The sequence below is a fragment of the Mobula birostris genome, chromosome 5 (genome assembly GCF_030028105.1).
Source record: "Mobula birostris isolate sMobBir1 chromosome 5, sMobBir1.hap1, whole genome shotgun sequence".
Lineage (NCBI taxonomy): Eukaryota > Metazoa > Chordata > Chondrichthyes > Myliobatiformes > Myliobatidae > Mobula > Mobula birostris.
This window is the reverse complement of record NC_092374.1, coordinates 3401630-3419537: the sequence shown is the minus strand read 5'-3', so window position 1 is coordinate 3419537 and position 17908 is coordinate 3401630. Positions and strand designations below refer to the sequence as shown.

The window sequence follows — 17908 nt, the reverse complement described above, 5'->3', positions numbered from 1 at the left end:
TGCACTGAACTAAGGCTCTGTGGACAGACTCTCTCGGTGGACTTCAGTTCAGAACGTTATTTGCTTGTTTACTGTTTGCATGATTTGTTTTTTTTTCTCTCAGCACATTAGGTGTTTGATGGTCTTTTTTTTAATAGGTTCTTTTGGGTTTCTTTGTTTCATGGCTACCTGTTAGGAGATGAATCTCAAGGTTGTATCATATACACATACTTTGATAAGTGTACTTTGAACTTTGGAGTGTGGGAAGAGACCAGAACACCCGGAGAAAAGCCACATATTCCACATGGACATGAAGCATGGAACTGCAGCCAACAAGACTCTTGACAATGACAGAAGTTGGATAGTATCTCACTGTCTGCTGAAGGACTAGCTGAGGGTCCCACACAAACATATCAGATACCATCGAATATGTACCCGTTGTGATTACACGTGGCAATGGACTCACCTCATCAGTGACAAAGACCGCATGTACGGCACTCTCCTTGTCCTCTTCCTGGGGAAGTCTGGCCTGGTCACTGGGTAAGATCTGAGCCCACTGCCCATTCAGCCGGAGTCCGGGAACATCTGGCAAATCTTGCTGCTCAGTACTTTCCCAAAGAAATGCTGTGCCTGTCTGACCGAGCAGGAGAACCCGCTTCCCATTGTTCGTCACAAACAAGAACAGCTTTACAGCAGACTCTGTGAGAGTGGGAGAACAAATACAGCTCGTCAACGAAGGAAGGGACACGGTAAACAACAGTAGGGTCTTGGTCAGAAATCCAGCAGCTCACATCTGTCTCCAACCCTAAACCCTGAGCAAAGATAAAACATTGAGTATTAGTGTGGAAGGAAGATAAAGCACAGTATTTGATGGCTCTGGGCCTGTACTTGATGAAGTTTTGAAGAATGAGGGGGGAACTCATTGAAACTCATAGTGAGAGGTACAGAAAGGGGTTTCTGTGGTAACAGGCGAGATTTAAGGATGGTGTGTCGCCTCCCTGGTGCCGGGATCAAGGATGTCACGGACCGATTGCAGGGAATCCTCAAGAGTGAAGGGGAACATCTGTAAGTGGTGGTACATGTCGGCACAAATGACGTGGGGAAGAAGAGGAAAGACATTCTACAGCACGATTTCAGAGAACTCGGAAGAAGGCTGAAAAGTAGGACTTCCAGAGTGGTTATCCCCGGTTTGCTTCCAGTTCCTCGTGCTGGAGTGGGCAAGAACAGGGAGATAATGGATCTGAATGTGTGGCTGAGAAACTGGTGCAGGAAGCAAGGATTTACATTCTTGGACCACTGGGATATGTTTCGGGGTAAGGATGAATTGTACAAAAGGAATGGGTTGCACTTAAGTGGGGCACCAGCATTCTGGCAGGCAGGTTTGCCTCCGCAACACGGGTGTGTTTAAACTAAGTAGTGGGGGGGAGGGGACGAACTGGAAATATAAGGATGGCGATAAAGGGAAAGGGAGAATAAGAAAAGTTAAGAAAGACAGCAGAATCAACAGAGCAGAAAGCTCAAGAAGGGATCGTACAGTATGGCCAAGTGAAATAGGAATTGATATGGGAGATGAGGGGAGTAATGAATTAAAAGTATTGTATATGAATGCACGGAGTATAAGAAATAAAGTAGATGAGCTTGAGACACAGTTGGAACTTGGTAAGTATGATGTTGTGGGAATAACAGAGACATGGCTTCAAGTGGACAGGGCCTGGGAAATGAATATTCAAGGGTATACGTCCTATCGAAAGGACAAACTGATGGGCAGAGGGGGTGGGGTGGCTCTGTTGGTGAAGAATGATATTCAGTCCCTTGCGAGGGGGGACATAGAATCAGGAGACGTAGAGTCAGTATGGATAGAACTGAGAAATTCTAAGGGTAGAAAGACCCTCATGGGAGTTATCTACAGGCCCCCAAACAGTAGTCTGGATGTAGGGTGTAAGTTGAATCAAGAGTTAAAATTGGCATGTCGCAAAGGTAATGCTACAGTTGTTATGGGGGATTTCAACATGCAGGTAGACTGGAGGAATCAGGTTGGTACTGGACCCCAAGAAAGGGAGTTTGTGGAGTCCCTCCGAGATGGATTCTTAGAACAGCTAGTACTGGAGCCTACCAGAGAGAATGTAATTCTAGATTAGTGTTGTGCAATGAACCAGATTTGATCAGGGACCTCGAGGTAAAGGAGCATTAGGAGGTAGTGACCATAATATGATTAGTTTTAATCTACAAATTGAGAGGGAGAAGGGAAAATCGGGAGTGCCAGTATTACAGTTGAACAAAGAGCTATGAGGGAGGACCTGGCCAAAGTTCAATGGAACAATACCCTAGCAGGGATGACAGTGGAATAACAATGGCAGGTATTTCTGGGAATAATGCAGAAGGTGCAGGATCAGTTAATTCCAAAGAGTAAGAAAGATCCTAAGGGGAGTAAGGGGAGGCCATGGCTGACAAGGGAAGTAAAGGACAGTATAAAAATAAAAGAGAAGACGTATAACATAGCAGACGAGTGGGAAGCCGGAGGATTGGGAAACTTTTAAAGAGCAACAGAAGGTAACTAAAAAGGCAATACGTGGAGAAAAAATGAGGTATGAAGGTAAACTAGCCAAGAATATAAAGGAGGATAGTAAAAGCTTCTTTAGGTATGTGAAAAGGAAAAAAATAGGTAAGACCAAAATTGGGCCCTTGAAGACAGAAGCCGGTGAATTTATTATGGGGAACAAGGAAATGGCAGACAAGTTGAACAGGTACTTTGGATCTGTCTTCACTAGGGAAGACACAAACAATCTCCCAGATGTAATAGTGGCCAAAGGACCTGGGGTAATGGATGAATTAAAGGAAATTTATATTAGGCAGGAAATGGTGTTGGATAGGCTGTTGGGTCTGAAGGCTGATAAGTCCCCGGGACCTGATGGTCTGCATCCCAGGGTACTTAAAGAGGTGGCTTTAGAAATCGTGGATGCATTGGTAATCATTTTCCAATGTTCTATAGAGTCAGGATCAGTTCCTGTGGATTGGAGGGTGGCTAATGTTGTCCCTCTCTTCAAGAAGGGAGGAAGAGAGAAAATAGGGAATTATAGACCGGTTAGCCTGACGTTGGTGGTGGGAAAGATGCTGGAGTCAATTATAAAAGATGAAATTACGACACCTCTGGATAGCAGTAACAGGATTGGTCCGAGTCAGCATGGATTTACGACGGGGAAATCGTGCTTGACTAATCTTCTGGAATTTTTTGAGGATGTAACGATGAAAATGGACAAGGGAGAGCCAGTGGATGTAGTGTGCCTGGACTTTCAGAAAGCCTTTGATAAAGTCCCACATAGGAGATTAGTGTGCAAAATTAGGGCACATGGTATTGGGGGCAGAGTCCTGACATGGATTGAAAATTGGCTGGCTGACAGAAAACAAAGAGTAGCGATTAACGGGTCCCTTTCAGAATAGCAGGCGATGACCAGTGGGGTACCGCAGGGTTCAGTGCTGGGACTACAGCTGTTTACAATATACATTAACGACTTAGATGAGGGAATTAAAAGTAACATTAGCAAATTTGCTGATGAGACAAAGCTGGGTGGCAGTGTGAAATGTGAGGAGGGTGTTATGAGAATGCAGGGTGACTTGGACAGGCTGTGTGAGTGGGCAGATGCATGGCAGATGCAGTTTACTGTGGATAAATGTGAGGTTATCTACTTTGGTGGTAAGAACAGGAAGGCAGATTATTACCTAAATGGAGTCAAGTTAGGAAAAGGGGAAGTACAATGCGATCTAGGTGTTCTTGTACATCAGTCACTGAAAGTAAACATGCAGGTACAGCAGGCAGTGAAGAAAACTAATGGCATGCTGGCCTTCATAACAAGGGGAATTGAGTATAAGAGCAAAGAGGTCCTTCTGCAGCTGTACAGGGCCCTGGTGAGACCACACCTGGAGTACTGTGTGCAGTTTTGGTCTCCAAATTTGAGAAAGGACATCCTTGCTATTGAGGGAGTGCAGTGTAGGTTCACAAGGTTAATTCCCGGGATGGCGGGGCTGTCATATGTAGAAAGATTGGAGCGACTGGGCTTGTATACTCTGGAATTTAGAAGGCTGAGAGGGGATCTTATTGAAACATATAAGATTATTAAGGGATTGGCCACGCTGGAGGCAGGAAACATGTTCCTGCTCCTGGGTGAGTCCAGAACCAGAGGCCACAGTTTAAGAATAAGGGGTAGACTATTTAGAGCGGAGTTGAGGAAAAACATTTTCACCCACAGAGTGGTGGATATATGGAATGCTCTGCCCCAGAAGACTGTGGAGGCCAAGTCTCTGGATGCTTTCAAGAAAGAGATGGATAGAGCTCTTAAAGATAGTGGAATCAAAGGTTATGGGGATAAAGCAGGAACTGGATACTGATTGTGGATGATCAGCCATGATCACAGAGAATGGCGGTGCAGGCTCGAAGGGCCGAATGGCCTACTCCTGCACCTATTGTCTACTGTCTATTGTCTATTGAGTTGGCCAAAATTGTCTGGAATGGGTCACTGATAGAGATGACGGCAGAGTAGCAATGGCTGGGATTTCGGGAAGCAATTCGGAAGACACAGGATATATACATCACAAAGAGGAAGAAATATTTTAAAGGAAAGATGATACAACCATGGCCAACAAGAGAAGTCAAAGCCAACATAAAAGCCAAACAGAGGGCATACAGTAGAACAAAAATTAGTGGGAAGTTAGAGAATTGGGAAACTTTTAAAAACCAATAGAAGGTAACTAAAAAGACATTAAGAAGGTAAAAATGGAATATGAAATTAAGCTATCCAAGGAGATACCAAAAGTTTCCACAGATACAAGAAGCGTAAAAGAGAGGCAAGAGTGAATATCAAACCGCAGGAAAATGATGCTGGAGAGGTAGTAATGGGTGTGACGGGGTCCTGAATTACCCCTATGAACTGTGCCTGATTACCCTTTATGAACTGTGCTTTTGACAAGAGAGAGAGTTATTTAACACCGACATGTTGTTTTGAGGAAGAAAGAGAGAGAGAAAGAAAGAGAAAGAGAGACGAAAACTAACTGTTAGACTGTCGATTTAAGGCTTGAGAAAGAACTGGCTAACTTTTGGATTTCTGCTGAGTTGGAGATGGTGCCGAGCAGCTCGTAGGTTGCTATGGTGACCGAAGGTGGCGTTATTTGATGGACAATCGATGTTATGATTTTTCAGTAGCGTGTTGATACTTCTCAAGGACATTCGCCTGCTTGTGCATTTCTTACACAGAGAGAGGAAGGAGAAGTTATTTGAATGACAGTTGATACTCAGTACGGTGAGATAAATAGGAGGTCAGATGATATAGACCTCAAACATATGTTTTGGATACTGAGTGAGATTTGTTGTGCCCACAGAAAAAGTGGGTTTTTTTGGAGGATCTATCAGGCAGATCGATCAGTCGCTCTTGCAGTGAGAAAAGGCCGTGAGCAGTGGGGAGCTGACCACGTGTTTAACCCTTGCCTGAGTTGATAGCTCCACCATCGAAAAACGGTCCCCTTTTTTGTGGTCACAGTCGGTGATTTTTAAAGGATTTCGGAGGACAACGAGAAGTTCGACGGCGTCAGCTCACCTGAAGTCTCAAATCTCTCCCTCTCTCTCTCCATCACTACTCAACTCAATACCACGAACTGAATTGAACTGAACTGAACTTTACTCAACATCGTAAGTCTGTATCTTTTTACCCCTGGACTTGAAGAAGCTTGATTTTCATATATATTCCACACTTACTTTTATATAATCATTGCTAACCTGTTTGATTTATCTACATTTATATTACTGTATTGCGTAGTTACTAATAAATATTATTAGTTAATAGCAATACTGGACTCCAAAGTGTTTTCTATCTCTGCTGGTTCTTTATTCCCATCATGGGGTACCTGACAAAATGGGTACGTACCAAAAGTTTCTACAGATACAAGAAGTGTTAAAGAGAAGCAAGAGTGAATATCAGACTGCAGGAAAATGATGCTGGAGAGGTAGTAATGGGGAATAATGAAATGGCAGGTGAACTGAATAAGTATTTTGCATCAGTCTTCACTGTTGAAGACACTAGCAGTATGGTGGAAGTTCCAGGTGTCACGGGTCATGAAGTGTGTGAAGTTATCATTACCAGGGAGAGGGTTAGAAACGTAGAAACATAGAAAACATACAGCACAATACAGGCCTTTCGGCCCACAAGCTGTGCGAACATGTCCCTACCTTAGAACTACCTAGGCTTTACCCATAGCCCTCTATTTTTCTAAGCTCCATGTAGCCATCCAGGAGTCTCTTAAAAGACCCTATCGTTTCTGCCTCTACCGCCACCGCCGGCAGCCCATTCCACACGCTCACCACTCTCTGTATAAAAAACTTACCCCGACGTCTCCTCGTAACCTACAAACGTTTGTACTTCCAAGCACCTTAAAGCTATGCCCTTTCGTGCTAGCCATTTCAGCCCTGAGGAAAAGCCTCTGACTATCCACACAATTAATGCCTCTCATTATCTTGTACACCTCCATCAGGTCACCTCTCATCCTCCGTTGCTCCAAGGAGAAAAGGCCAAGTTCACTCAACCTATTCTCACAAGGCATGCTCCCCAATCCAGGCAACATCCTTGTAAGTCTCCTCTGCATCCTTTCTATGGTTTCCACGTCCTTCCTATAGTGAGGCGACCAGAATTGAGCACAGGTTCTTGGGAAACTGACATGTCTAAAGATAGATAAGTCACCTGAACCAGATGGTGGACACCCCAGGGTTCTGAAAGAGGTGGCTGAAGAGATTATGGAAGCATTAATAATGATCTTTCAAGAATCACTAGATTCTGGAATGGTTCCGGAAGACTGGAAAATTGCAAATGTCACTCCACTCTTCAAAAAGGGAGAGAGGCAAAAGAAAAGAAACTATTGGCTAGTTAGTCTAACCTCTGTGGTTGGGAAGATGTTGGGAGTCGATTATTAAGGACGAGGTCTCAGGGTACTTGGAGGCACATGATAAAATAGGCCATTGTCAGCATGTTTTCCTCATGGAATTCTTTAAAGAAATAACAAGCAGGAGAGACAAAGGAGAATCAGTTGTGTAATTGGATCTTCAGAAGGCCTTTGACAAGGTGCCACATATGAGGCTCCTTAACAAGCTACAAGCCCATGGTATTACAGGAAAGATTCTAGCATGGATAAAGCAGCAGCTGATTGGCAGGAGGTAAAGTGCGGGAATAAAGGGACCTTTCTCTGGTTGGCTGCTGGTGACTTGTGGTGTTCCACAGCAGTCTTTGTTGGGACCGATTCTTTTCACATTATATATCAACGATATGGATGATGGAATTGATGGCTCTGTTGCAAAGTTTGCAGGCGATATGAAAATAGGTGGAGCGGCAGGCAGTTTTGAGGAAGTAGAGAGGCTACAGGGAGACTCAACAGATTGGAGAATCAACTAAGAAACGGCAGATGGAATACAGTGGCAGGAAGTGTATGGTCATGCACTTTGGTAAAAGAAATGAAAGGGTTGACTATTTTCTAAATGGAGAGAAAAAAACAAAAAACTGAGTTGCAAAGACTTGCAAGTGCTTATACAGGATTCCCTGAAGGTTAACTTGCAGGTTGAGTCTGTGGTGAGGAAGGAAAATGCAATGTTAGCATTCATTTCCAGAGGACTAGAATATATAAGTAAGGATGTAATCTTGAGACTTTATAAAGCATTGGTGAGGCCTCACTTGGAGTACTGCGAGTGGGTTTGGTCCCCTTAGAAAGGTTGTGCAGAAACTGTAGAGAATTCAAAGGAAGTTCACGGAAATGATTCCAGGATTGAATGGCTTGTCATATGAAGACTGTTTGATGACTCCGGGCCTTTATTCGCTAGAATTCAGAAGAATGAGGGGTGACCTCATTGAAACCTATCAAATGGTGAAAGGCTTTGATAGAGTGGATGTGCAGAGGATGTTTCCTACAGTGGGAGAGTCTAAGACTAGAGGACACAGCCTCAGAATAGAGGAGATCTTTTTAGAACAAAGATAAGGAGAATTATTTTTTAGCCAGAGAGTGGAAAATTTGTGGAATTTGTTGCCATAGGCAACTGGGGAGGCCAAGTATATTTCAGGCAAAAGTTGATAGATTCTTGACTGGTCAGGGCATGAAGTGATACAGAGAGAAAGCAGGAGATTGGGGCTGAGAGGGAAACTGGATCAGCCATTTGAAATGGCGGAGCAGACTCGAATTGTACAGTGTTATTGTCCTATGGACTCTGGATAACAGGCCATTGAAGCAAATTCCATCACGCACTAGCCTCCCCTCATCAAGGACATCTTCAAAAGGTGATGCCTCAAGAAAATGGCATCTATCATTAAGGACTCTCAGCATCTGGGACACACACCCTCTTCTCACTGTTATCAACCAGGAGGAGGTACAGGAGCCTGAAGGCCCACACAAGCAGCTTCCTCCTCTCCGCCATCAGATTTGGAAATGATCCATTACCTCATGAACACTGCCTATTTCACTCTCTTTTTGCACTTTTTAATACATATTCCTATTGTAATTTAATGTAAGTTTTATGTGTTGCAATGTACTGCTGCTGTGAAACGACAAATTTCACAACATATGTCGGGAATAATAAACCTGAGTCTGATTCTGAAGATCCTATTTGTAGGTGATGATAGCACCCATCCACTACATAATGTACTGGGTGGGCACAGGAGTACATTCAGCCAGAGATGCCGCACAGAGCGTCATAGGAAGTCATTCCTGCCTGTGGCCATCAAACTTTACAACTCCTCCCTTGGATGGTCAGACACCCTGAGCCAATAGGCTGGTCCTGGACTTATTTCATAAATTACTGGCATAATTTACATATTACTATTTAATTATTTATGGTTCTATTACTATTTATTATTTATGGTGCAACTGTAACAAAAACCAATTTCCCCCGGGATCAATAAAGTATGACCATGACTATGCTGTGGGATCAGGTGCCAGAACTGGCATCTCCTCATGGGAGGGCGGTGGGGGTTTTGGGCTCAGTCCAATTCAATCCCCTGCAATGTACCTACCCTGGGCAGCCGCTGTCAATGTGCCCACCTCTTCCACTGCCCCCACTGTCTTCAGACAGTCCGCATCCTTCTTCCACAGGAAGAGTTCTCCTGTCGTCAACACTCCTGCCAGCCAGGTACCTGCATGTCCAGAGAGAGAGAGAGGCAGACCACAGTCACTATCACACACAGAACGCCGCACCCACCTAAACACTAGCAGTGTACGCAGAATCATCAGCACAGTCAGAATTTTGGACTGGCACATGAATGGAGAAAAAATGGACGGCTATGTGGGAGGGAATGGTCAGATTGATCTTGGAGTAGGTTAAAAGATCAGCAGAACATTGTGGGCCTAAGGCCCTGTACTGCTCTATGTTCTATGTCCCGTAGTGCTCTGTGTTCTATGTTCTGTAGTGATCTCTGTTCTATGTTCTGTAGTGATCTATGTTCTATGTTTGAGAGATAGAGACACAAATGAGTAAGTTTGCAGATGACGTCAAAATTGGTGGTACAGTGACAAAGGTTGTCTAGTGTTACAAGAAGATTTGGATCAGCTGGGAAAGTGATTCAAAGAATGGCAAATGCAATTTAACACCAAGTGTTGTATTTTGGGATGTTAAGCCAGGGTAGGACTTGCACAGTGAATGGCCCGGATCGTTCAAGATGGAGACAAAGAAACAACCATGCTCTGATTTCATCTGTCCTTGAGCCCAATGACTTAAACTTACCGCTGGCAGAGATGGCAACACTCAGCACGTTCTTCAGTAGGGGCTGCACCTTGGGAATCTTCCTCTGTGTCCGGCCTGTAGACAGATTGAGCACGCTCAATCGCTGCTCATCATTCAGTAGAATGGCCTCCTTCTCCTGAGGGGTAACAGTAATCCACATTAATCCACTCAAGATTCAAGATGGTTTAATATCATCTCCAGTATACAGGTATACTGCAGAATGAAATAATTGTTACTCCAGATCCGATGAAGCACAAAGAAACACAATAATAATAAAAACACAATAAATACAGCATAAATACATAAGATCATTAATATACACAGATTGATTGTATGTCCAGAAAGTGGCACTAGACACAGGAGTGTCTGTACATAAGGTGACTGACAGGAAATGGTAAAGTAGTGGTGGCTGGGGGTGTGGAGGGGTGGGTTAGTGGGTGGAGGTGTTGATCAGCCTTACTTCTTGGTGAAAGTAACTGTTTTTGTGTCTAGTGCTCCTGGTGTGGATGCTGCATAGCCTCCTCCCTGATGGGAGTGGAACAAACTGGCCCTTTCCCAGCAGCTTTCAGTGTACAGGTCCTTGATGGAAAACACAGAGATGAAAGAGATAGAAACTCAGAGACAAAGACCTGATCTCAATACCTAATTACATCCTGTCCTCCAGCAGGCCAGTATTATTAACCAACTACCAGGAAGTACCCTTGGAGTGATCAGGTCAAACGGGGGTAAGGAAACCTCCTACTGATTACCACCTCCTCACCTCCCCACCTGATGAATCAGTGTTCCTGTATTTGGGACTTCAGGTGTCTCTATCTCCTGCCTGATGGTAGCTGCGAGAAGATGATGGGCATTTCTGACTTATGTTACCTTCCTGAGGCGACACCTCACACTGATATTACCAATGATAAGGAGGGATGTGTCCATGTCATGTAATAGGCTCTCCACTACTCTCGACAGCTTTTTATGTTCTTGCTCATTCAAATTGCCGTACCAGACCATGTTGCAACCAGGTCACATTTGATTGAGTGCAGCATCAAGCAAACTGGCAAACTGAAATTCAATGGGTAAGCACGGGAAACATTATATAGCAACATAGTTCAGCAATGGAAGTTTGCCCTTACAGAACTCACAAATCACTCCCCAGATAATCTGAGATAAGGACTAATATTCCCTCTGAAGGAGCAGATATTAGAAAAAGAATAAATAAACGTAATATTTCAGAATCAGGTTTAGTATCACTGGAATTTCTGGTGAAATATGTTGTTATGCAGCAGCTGTACATTACAATACATGATAAAAATAACTATATATTACAATTATATATACAGTGGATTCTGGTTGATTGAGCCATCGGTTAATCGGGGCAGCTGTTTATTTGGCTCAGCTCTTAAAGAACAAAACAATCAAGAAAATGATCAGGATGTCAGAGATCTGTCCCCCACTTTTCCTTCGCTACTTCGACGACTGCATTGGCGCTGCTTCCTGCATGCATGCAGAGCTTGTTGACTTTATTAACTTTGCCTCCAACTTTCACCCTGCCCTCAAGTTTACCTGGTCCATTTCTGACACCTCCCTCCCCTTTCTAGATCTTTCTGTCTCTGTCTCTGGAGACAGCTTATCCACTGATGTCTACTATAAGCCTACTGACTCTCACAGCTATCTGGACTATTCCTCTTCTCACCCTGCCTCTTGCAAAAACGCCATCCCCTTCTCGCAATTCCTCCATCTCCGCCGCATCTGCTCTCAGGATGAGGCTTTTCATTCTAGGACGAGGGAGATGTCTTCCTTTTTTAAAGAAAGGGGCTTCCCTTCCTCCACTATCAACTCTGCTCTTAAACGCATCTCCCCCATTTCACGTACATCTGCTCTCACTCCATCCTCCCGCCACCCCACTAGGAATAGGGTTCCCCTGGTCCTCACCTACCACCCCACCAGCCTCCGGGTCCAACATATTATTCTCCGTAACTTCCGCCACCTCCAACGGGATCCCACCACTAAGCACATCTTTCCCTCCCCCCCCCGCATTCCGCAGGGATCGCTCCCTACACAACTCCCTTGTCCATTCGTCCCCCCCATCCCTTCCCACTGATCTCCCTCCTGGCACTTATCCGTGTAAGCGGAACAAGTGCTACACATGCCCTTACACTTCCTCCCTTACCACCATTCAGGGCCCCAAACAGTCCTTCCAGGTGAGGCAAAACTTCACCTGTGAGTCGACTGGGGTGATATACTGCGTCCGGTGCTCCCGATGTGGCCTTTTATATATTGGCAAGACCCGACACAGACTGGGAGACCGCTTTGCTGAACATCTACGCTCTGTCCGCCAGAGAAAGCAGGATCTCCCAGTGGCCACACATTTTAATTCCACATCCCATTCCCATTCTGACATGTCTATCCACAGCCTCCTCTACTGTAAAGATGAAGCCACACTCAGGTTGGAGGAACAACACCTTATATTCTGTCTGGGTAGCCTCCAACCTGATGGCATGAACATCGACTTCTCTAACTTCCACTAAGGCCCCACCTCCCCCTCGTACCCCATCTGTTACTTATTTTTATATACACATTCTTTCTCTCACTCTCCTTTTTCTCCCTCTGTCCCTCTGAATATACCTCTTGCCCATCCTCTGGGTCCCCCCCCCTTGTCTTTCTTCCCGGACCTCCTGTCCCATGATCCTCTCGTATCCCCTTTTGCCTATCACCTGTCCAGCTCTTGGCTCTATCCTTCCCCCTCCTGTCTTCTCCTATCATTTTGGATCTCCCCCTCCCCCTCCAACTTCCAAATCCCTTACTCACTCTTCCTTCAGTTAGTCCTGACGAAGGGTCTCGGCCTGAAACGTCGACTGCACCTCTTCCTAGAGATGCTGCCTGGCCTGCTGCGTTCACCAGCAACTTTGATGTGTGTTGTAGGATGTCAGAGATAAGTTTTTCACACAGAAAGTGATGGGTGCGTGGAATGCACTGCCAGTGATAGTGGTAGAGGGGGATACAATAGGGTGTTTTAGGAGACCCTGAGATAGGTACATAGAACTTAGAAAAACAGGGGGCTACGCAGTAAGGAAATTCTCGGCAGTTTCTGGAGTAGATTACATGGTTAGCACAACATTGTGGTCCGAAGGGCCTGAAATATGCACAAGATTTCTAGAACATAGAAATCTTCTAAAATAGGCAGCATTCCATTTCTCTATTTGGGACACAACACCACTTAGTTGGGACAGGAGGCTGTTGCTGAACAATTTCTAACTAGCTCCAATCACTTGCACTTGAATGGCCGTTAGAGGGTTTTTAAATAGTATCCTGATGAAGGGTCTCAGCCTCAAAACGTCGACTGTTTACTCTTTTCCCCAGCTGATGCCTGGCCTGCTGAGGTTCCCCGGCATTTTGTTTGTGACGCAATTCACTGTATGTTTTGATGTACATAAGACCAGAAGACATAAAGGAGCAGAACTAGGCCATTCGGCCCATCGAGTGTGCCCTGCCATTCCATTCTTCAGCCCCATTCTCCTACCTTCTCCCCATAACCTTTCTCGCCCTGAATAATCATGAACCTGTCAAGCTCCACTTTGAATATACCCATCCACTTGGCCTCCACAGCTATCTGTAGCAAAGAATTCCGAGATTCACCACTCTCTGGTTAAAGAAATTCCTCCTCATACTGCAACTTGTGAGGGAGAAGCATAAGTCATATGTATCAGTATTGCAATGGTATAAAGGGAATTACAGAGGCAAGAAAGAGGAGCTTACCCAGGTGGATTGGAGGAGGATATTGGCAGGGTTGACGGCAGAGCAGAGATGGCTGAAGTTTCTGGAAATAGTTCACAAAATGCAGGATACAGATGTTCCACAGAAGAAGTTCTCAAAGGGCAGGGGTAGGCAACTGTGGCTGACAAAGGAAGTTAAGGACTGCATAAAGCCAAGGAAAGGGCATATAAGGCAGCAAAAGTGAGTGGGGAGTTGGATGATTGGCAAGCTATTAAAATCCAACAAAAGGCAACTAAAAAAGCTATAGGAAGGGAAAAGATAAAATGAGGGTAAACTAGCCAATAATATAAAGCAAAAGTTTTTTCAGTTATATAAAGAGTAAAAAGAGGTGAAAGTTGATATTGGACGACTGGAAAATGATGCTGGTGAGGTAGTAATGGGGGACAAAGAAATGGCAGATGAACTGAATGGTTACTTTGCATCTGTCTTCACTGTGGAAGTTACTAGCAGTGTGCCAGAGGTCCATGAGTATCAGGGAGCAGGAGTGAGTGCCATTGCTACTACAAAGGAAAAAGTGCTGGGCAAACTGAAAGGAAAGGTCTTAAGGTGGATAAGCCACCGGGACCAGATGGACTACATCCCAGAGTCCTGAGAGAAGCTGCTGAAGAGATTACAGATGCATTGGTCATGATCTTTCAAGAATCACATGATTCTGGCATGGTCCCGGAGGACTGGAAGATTGCAAATGTCACTTCACCCCTTAAGAAGGGAGGAAGGCAAAAGAATGGAAATTATAGGCGAGTCAGCTTAACTTCAGTGGTTGGGGAATTGAAGGAGTCTATTAATAAGGAAGAGATTTCAGGGTACTTGGAGACTAATGATAAAATAAGTCAAAGTCAGCATGGTTTCTGTAAAGGGAAATCTTGCCTGACTAATCTTAGAGCTTTTCGAGGAAGTAACAAGCAGGGTGGACAAAGGAGAGGCAGTGGATGTCATTCACTTGGATTTTCAGAAGGCGTTTGATAAGGCGCCACACATGAGGCTGCTTAGCAAGGTAAAATCCTATGGCGTTACAGGAAAGGTAGTGGCATGGATAGAGGAATGGCTGACAGGCAGGAGACAGTGAGAGGGAATAAAAGGGGCCTTTTCTGTTTGGCTGCCAGTGACTACTGGTGTTCCTCAGGGGTCTGTGTTGGGACCACTACTTTTCACATTGTTTGTCAATGATATAATAGAACTGATAGCTATGTGGCAAAGTTTGCGGATGATACGAAGGTGTAGGTAGCGCTGAGAGAGCAATGTGATTGCAGCAGGAGCTAGACAAATTGGAAGAATGGGAAAAAACATGGCAGATGGAATACAGTGTTGGGAAACACATGATGATGCACTATGGTAAAAGGAACAATAATGCAGACTATTATCTAAATGGGGAGAAGGTTCAAACATCAGAGGTGCAGAAGGACTTAGGAGTCCTCTTGCAAGACTCCCAGAAAGTTAATTCACAGGTTGAGTCTGTGGTAAAGAAGGCAAATGCAATGTTGGCATTTATTTCAAGGGGAATAGAATATAAAAGCAAGGAGATAATGCTGAGGCTTTATAAGACACTAGTCAGGCCACATTCAGAGTACTGACAACAGTTTTGGGCCCCATGTCTCAGAAAGGATGTGTAGTCACTGGAAAGAGTCCAGAGGAATTTCACAAGGATGACTCCGGGGATGAAGGGGTTAACATATGAGGAGCATTTGGCAGCTTTGGGCCTGTAGTCACTGAGATTTAGAAGAATGTGGGGTGGGGGATCTCATTGAAACCTACTGAATGTTGAAAGAACCAGAAAAGGTGGATGTGGAGAGCATGTTTCCTATGGTGGGGGTATCCAGAACTAAGGGGCACAGCCTCAAAATCGAGGGGTGACCTTTTAGTACAGAAGTAAGGAGGAAATTTTTAGACAGAGTGTAGTGAATCTGTGGAATGCTCTGTCACAGACTGCGGTGGAGGCCAAGTCCGTGAGCATACTTAAGGCAGAAGTTGATCGTTTTCTGATCAGTCAGGGCATGGCGAGAAGGCAGGTGTATGGGGCTGAGTGGGATCTGGGAGCAGCCATGATGGAATGGAGGAGCAGACTCGATGGGCTGAATAGCCTAATTCTGTTCCTATGTCTTATGGTCTTACCTCTGTTTTAAATGGACATATCTCTAGACTGTGCCATCTGGTCCTAGACTCCCATACGATAGGAAACATACTTTTCAAATCTACTCTATCTAGGCATTTCAATATTCAATAGATTTCAATGAGATCCCCCCCCTCATTCTTCTAAACTCCAGTGAGTACAGGCCCAAAGCTGCTAAATGCTCCTCATAAATTAACTCACTCATTCCTAGAATCATTCTTGTGAACCTCCTCTGGACCCTCTCCAGTACCAACGTACCTTTTCTTAGATAAGTGGACCAAACTGTGGTGGTCGCGAGGAGAAGATGGCAGGGTGACGCAGCGCGCGCAGCTCTCCGGTGAAATGATATCGTATTTGCAAGTAGGGTGCCATGCACAATTCTGATTTGATGGAGATAGGTGTGAGAAGCACAGAGGAATATCTGGAGAAAACTTCTGAAACGCCCAGTTTGCTGCTACTGCTACTGTGCAATTGAGAATCTCCGGAGGGAAGGCCCCAAAATCCCTGGTTTTGCCTGCTGCTGGTGACCGAGGCTGGGGTCGAAGCTTTTGGCAGAGATGGTGCTCGGTACTCGGTGTCGGAGGGCTGAACGGTGGCTCAAAGTTTTCAGACGACTCAGAGTCGGACTGTGGTCGGGCATGGCAGGGAGAGTTTTCTTCCTTCTCCCGCCTGCGTGAGATGTGGGATTTTCGAGAGACTTTGAACTTTTTTTCTGTGCCCATGGCCTGTTCTTCATTAAGTTATGGTATTGTTGCTCTGTTGTAACTATATGTTATAATTATGTGGTTTTTGTTAGTTTTTCAGTCTTGGTCTGTCCTGTGTTTCTGTGATATCACACCGGAGGAAATAATGTATCATTTCTTAATGTATGCATTACTAAATGACAATAAAAGAGGACTGTGTGTCCTCATAATCTAAAAAAAACTGCTCACAATACTCCGTGTGGTTGACCAGTGCCTTATAAAGTCTCAGCATTACATTACTTTTATATTCTAGTCCTCTTGAAATGAATGCTAACATTGTATTTGCCTTCCTCACCACCAACTCAACTTGCAAATTAACTTTTATGGAATCCTGCACAAGGTCTCCCAGGTCCCTTTGCACCTTGGAGAGTTTTATCCTCACTTAGAAAATAATCTATGACTTTATTCCTTCTATCCAAGTGTATGACCATACACTTTTCTAGTCTATTCCATCTGCCACTACTTTGCCATTCTCCTAATCTGTTTAAGTCCTTCTGTAGACTCAACACTACCTGCCCCTCCACTAATCTTTGTATCATCTGCAATCTTGGCCAGAAATCCGAGTACTTCCTCCCGATAACCTTATGAGTTTCATCTGGGTGCTCTTGTTTCCTCTCACATTGCAAAGACATATGGTTTAGGGTTAGTGAGTTGTGAGCTGCTATGTTGGCGCAGGAAGCATTTCAACACTATGCTTGGAGTATCATGTGCTGTTTTGGGCTCCTTATTTTAGAAAGGATACACTGAGATTGGAGAGGGTTCAGAGAAGATTCACGAGAATGATTCCAGGAATGAAAGGGTTACTGTATGAGGAATGTCTGGCAGCTCTTGGGGTGAATTACCTGGACTTCAGGAGAATGAAGGGAGATCACATAGAAACATTCCAAATGTTAAAAGGCCTGAACAGATTAGATATAATGAAGTTATTTCCCATGGTAGGGGATTCTAGGACAAGAGGGCACGACCCCAGGATTGAAGGACATCCTTTTAGAACTGAGACGCGGAGAAGTTACTTTAGTCAGAGGGTGGGAAATCTGTGGAATTTGTTGTCACGAGCGGCTGTGGCGGCCAAGTCATTCGGTATATTTAAGGCAGAGATAGATCGGTTCTTGATTAGCCAGGGCATCAAAGGGTATGAGGAGAAGACAGGGGAGTGGGGATGACTTGAAGAATTGGATCAGCCCATGATTGAATGGCAGAGCAGACTCGATGGGCTGAATGGCCTGCTTCTGCTCCTATATCTTATGGGCTTAACACTAATGGGCTGCCCCAGCACATCTTTGATGACTTGGTTTGATGTACATGTGAGAAATAAAAGCTAATGCTTAAATGGAGAGAATTACAGGCAGGAGAGAGCATGGTCAAACTGCTCACCTGTCCAATCCAGTGCAGGCGCGGCCAAGGTTTCTTCTGTTTAATGCTGGCAGACAGAAGCACCTCTAGTTTAAGGTTCATGATGCAAAAGGAACAACTCTGTCAGGCTCTGAAATGGAATCACAACCACTGTCACACAAGTACCTTCACCCCTCCGCACTGAGAGGCCACACACTCAGTACACCTACAAATTCTGTCCTCGTT

The 17908-nt window shown here is 44.7% G+C and overlaps 1 protein-coding gene across 2 annotated transcripts in view; it reads right to left on the bottom strand.

Moving 5' to 3' along the window:
* cplane1 (ciliogenesis and planar polarity effector 1) overlaps positions 1 to 17908 on the bottom strand; it is a 311037-nt gene that overhangs the window by 285282 nt on the left and 7847 nt on the right. For both annotated transcript variants that reach the window (XM_072257500.1, XM_072257501.1), the window contains exons 2-5: positions 17705 to 17813; positions 9719 to 9854; positions 9012 to 9131; positions 446 to 678 (exon numbers count right to left, since the gene is read on the bottom strand). In XM_072257500.1, coding sequence (XP_072113601.1) covers positions 446 to 678; positions 9012 to 9131; positions 9719 to 9854; positions 17705 to 17785 — 570 coding nt within the window. In that variant the 5' untranslated portion in view covers positions 17786 to 17813. The remainder of the gene's footprint in view (positions 1 to 445; positions 679 to 9011; positions 9132 to 9718; positions 9855 to 17704; positions 17814 to 17908) is intronic.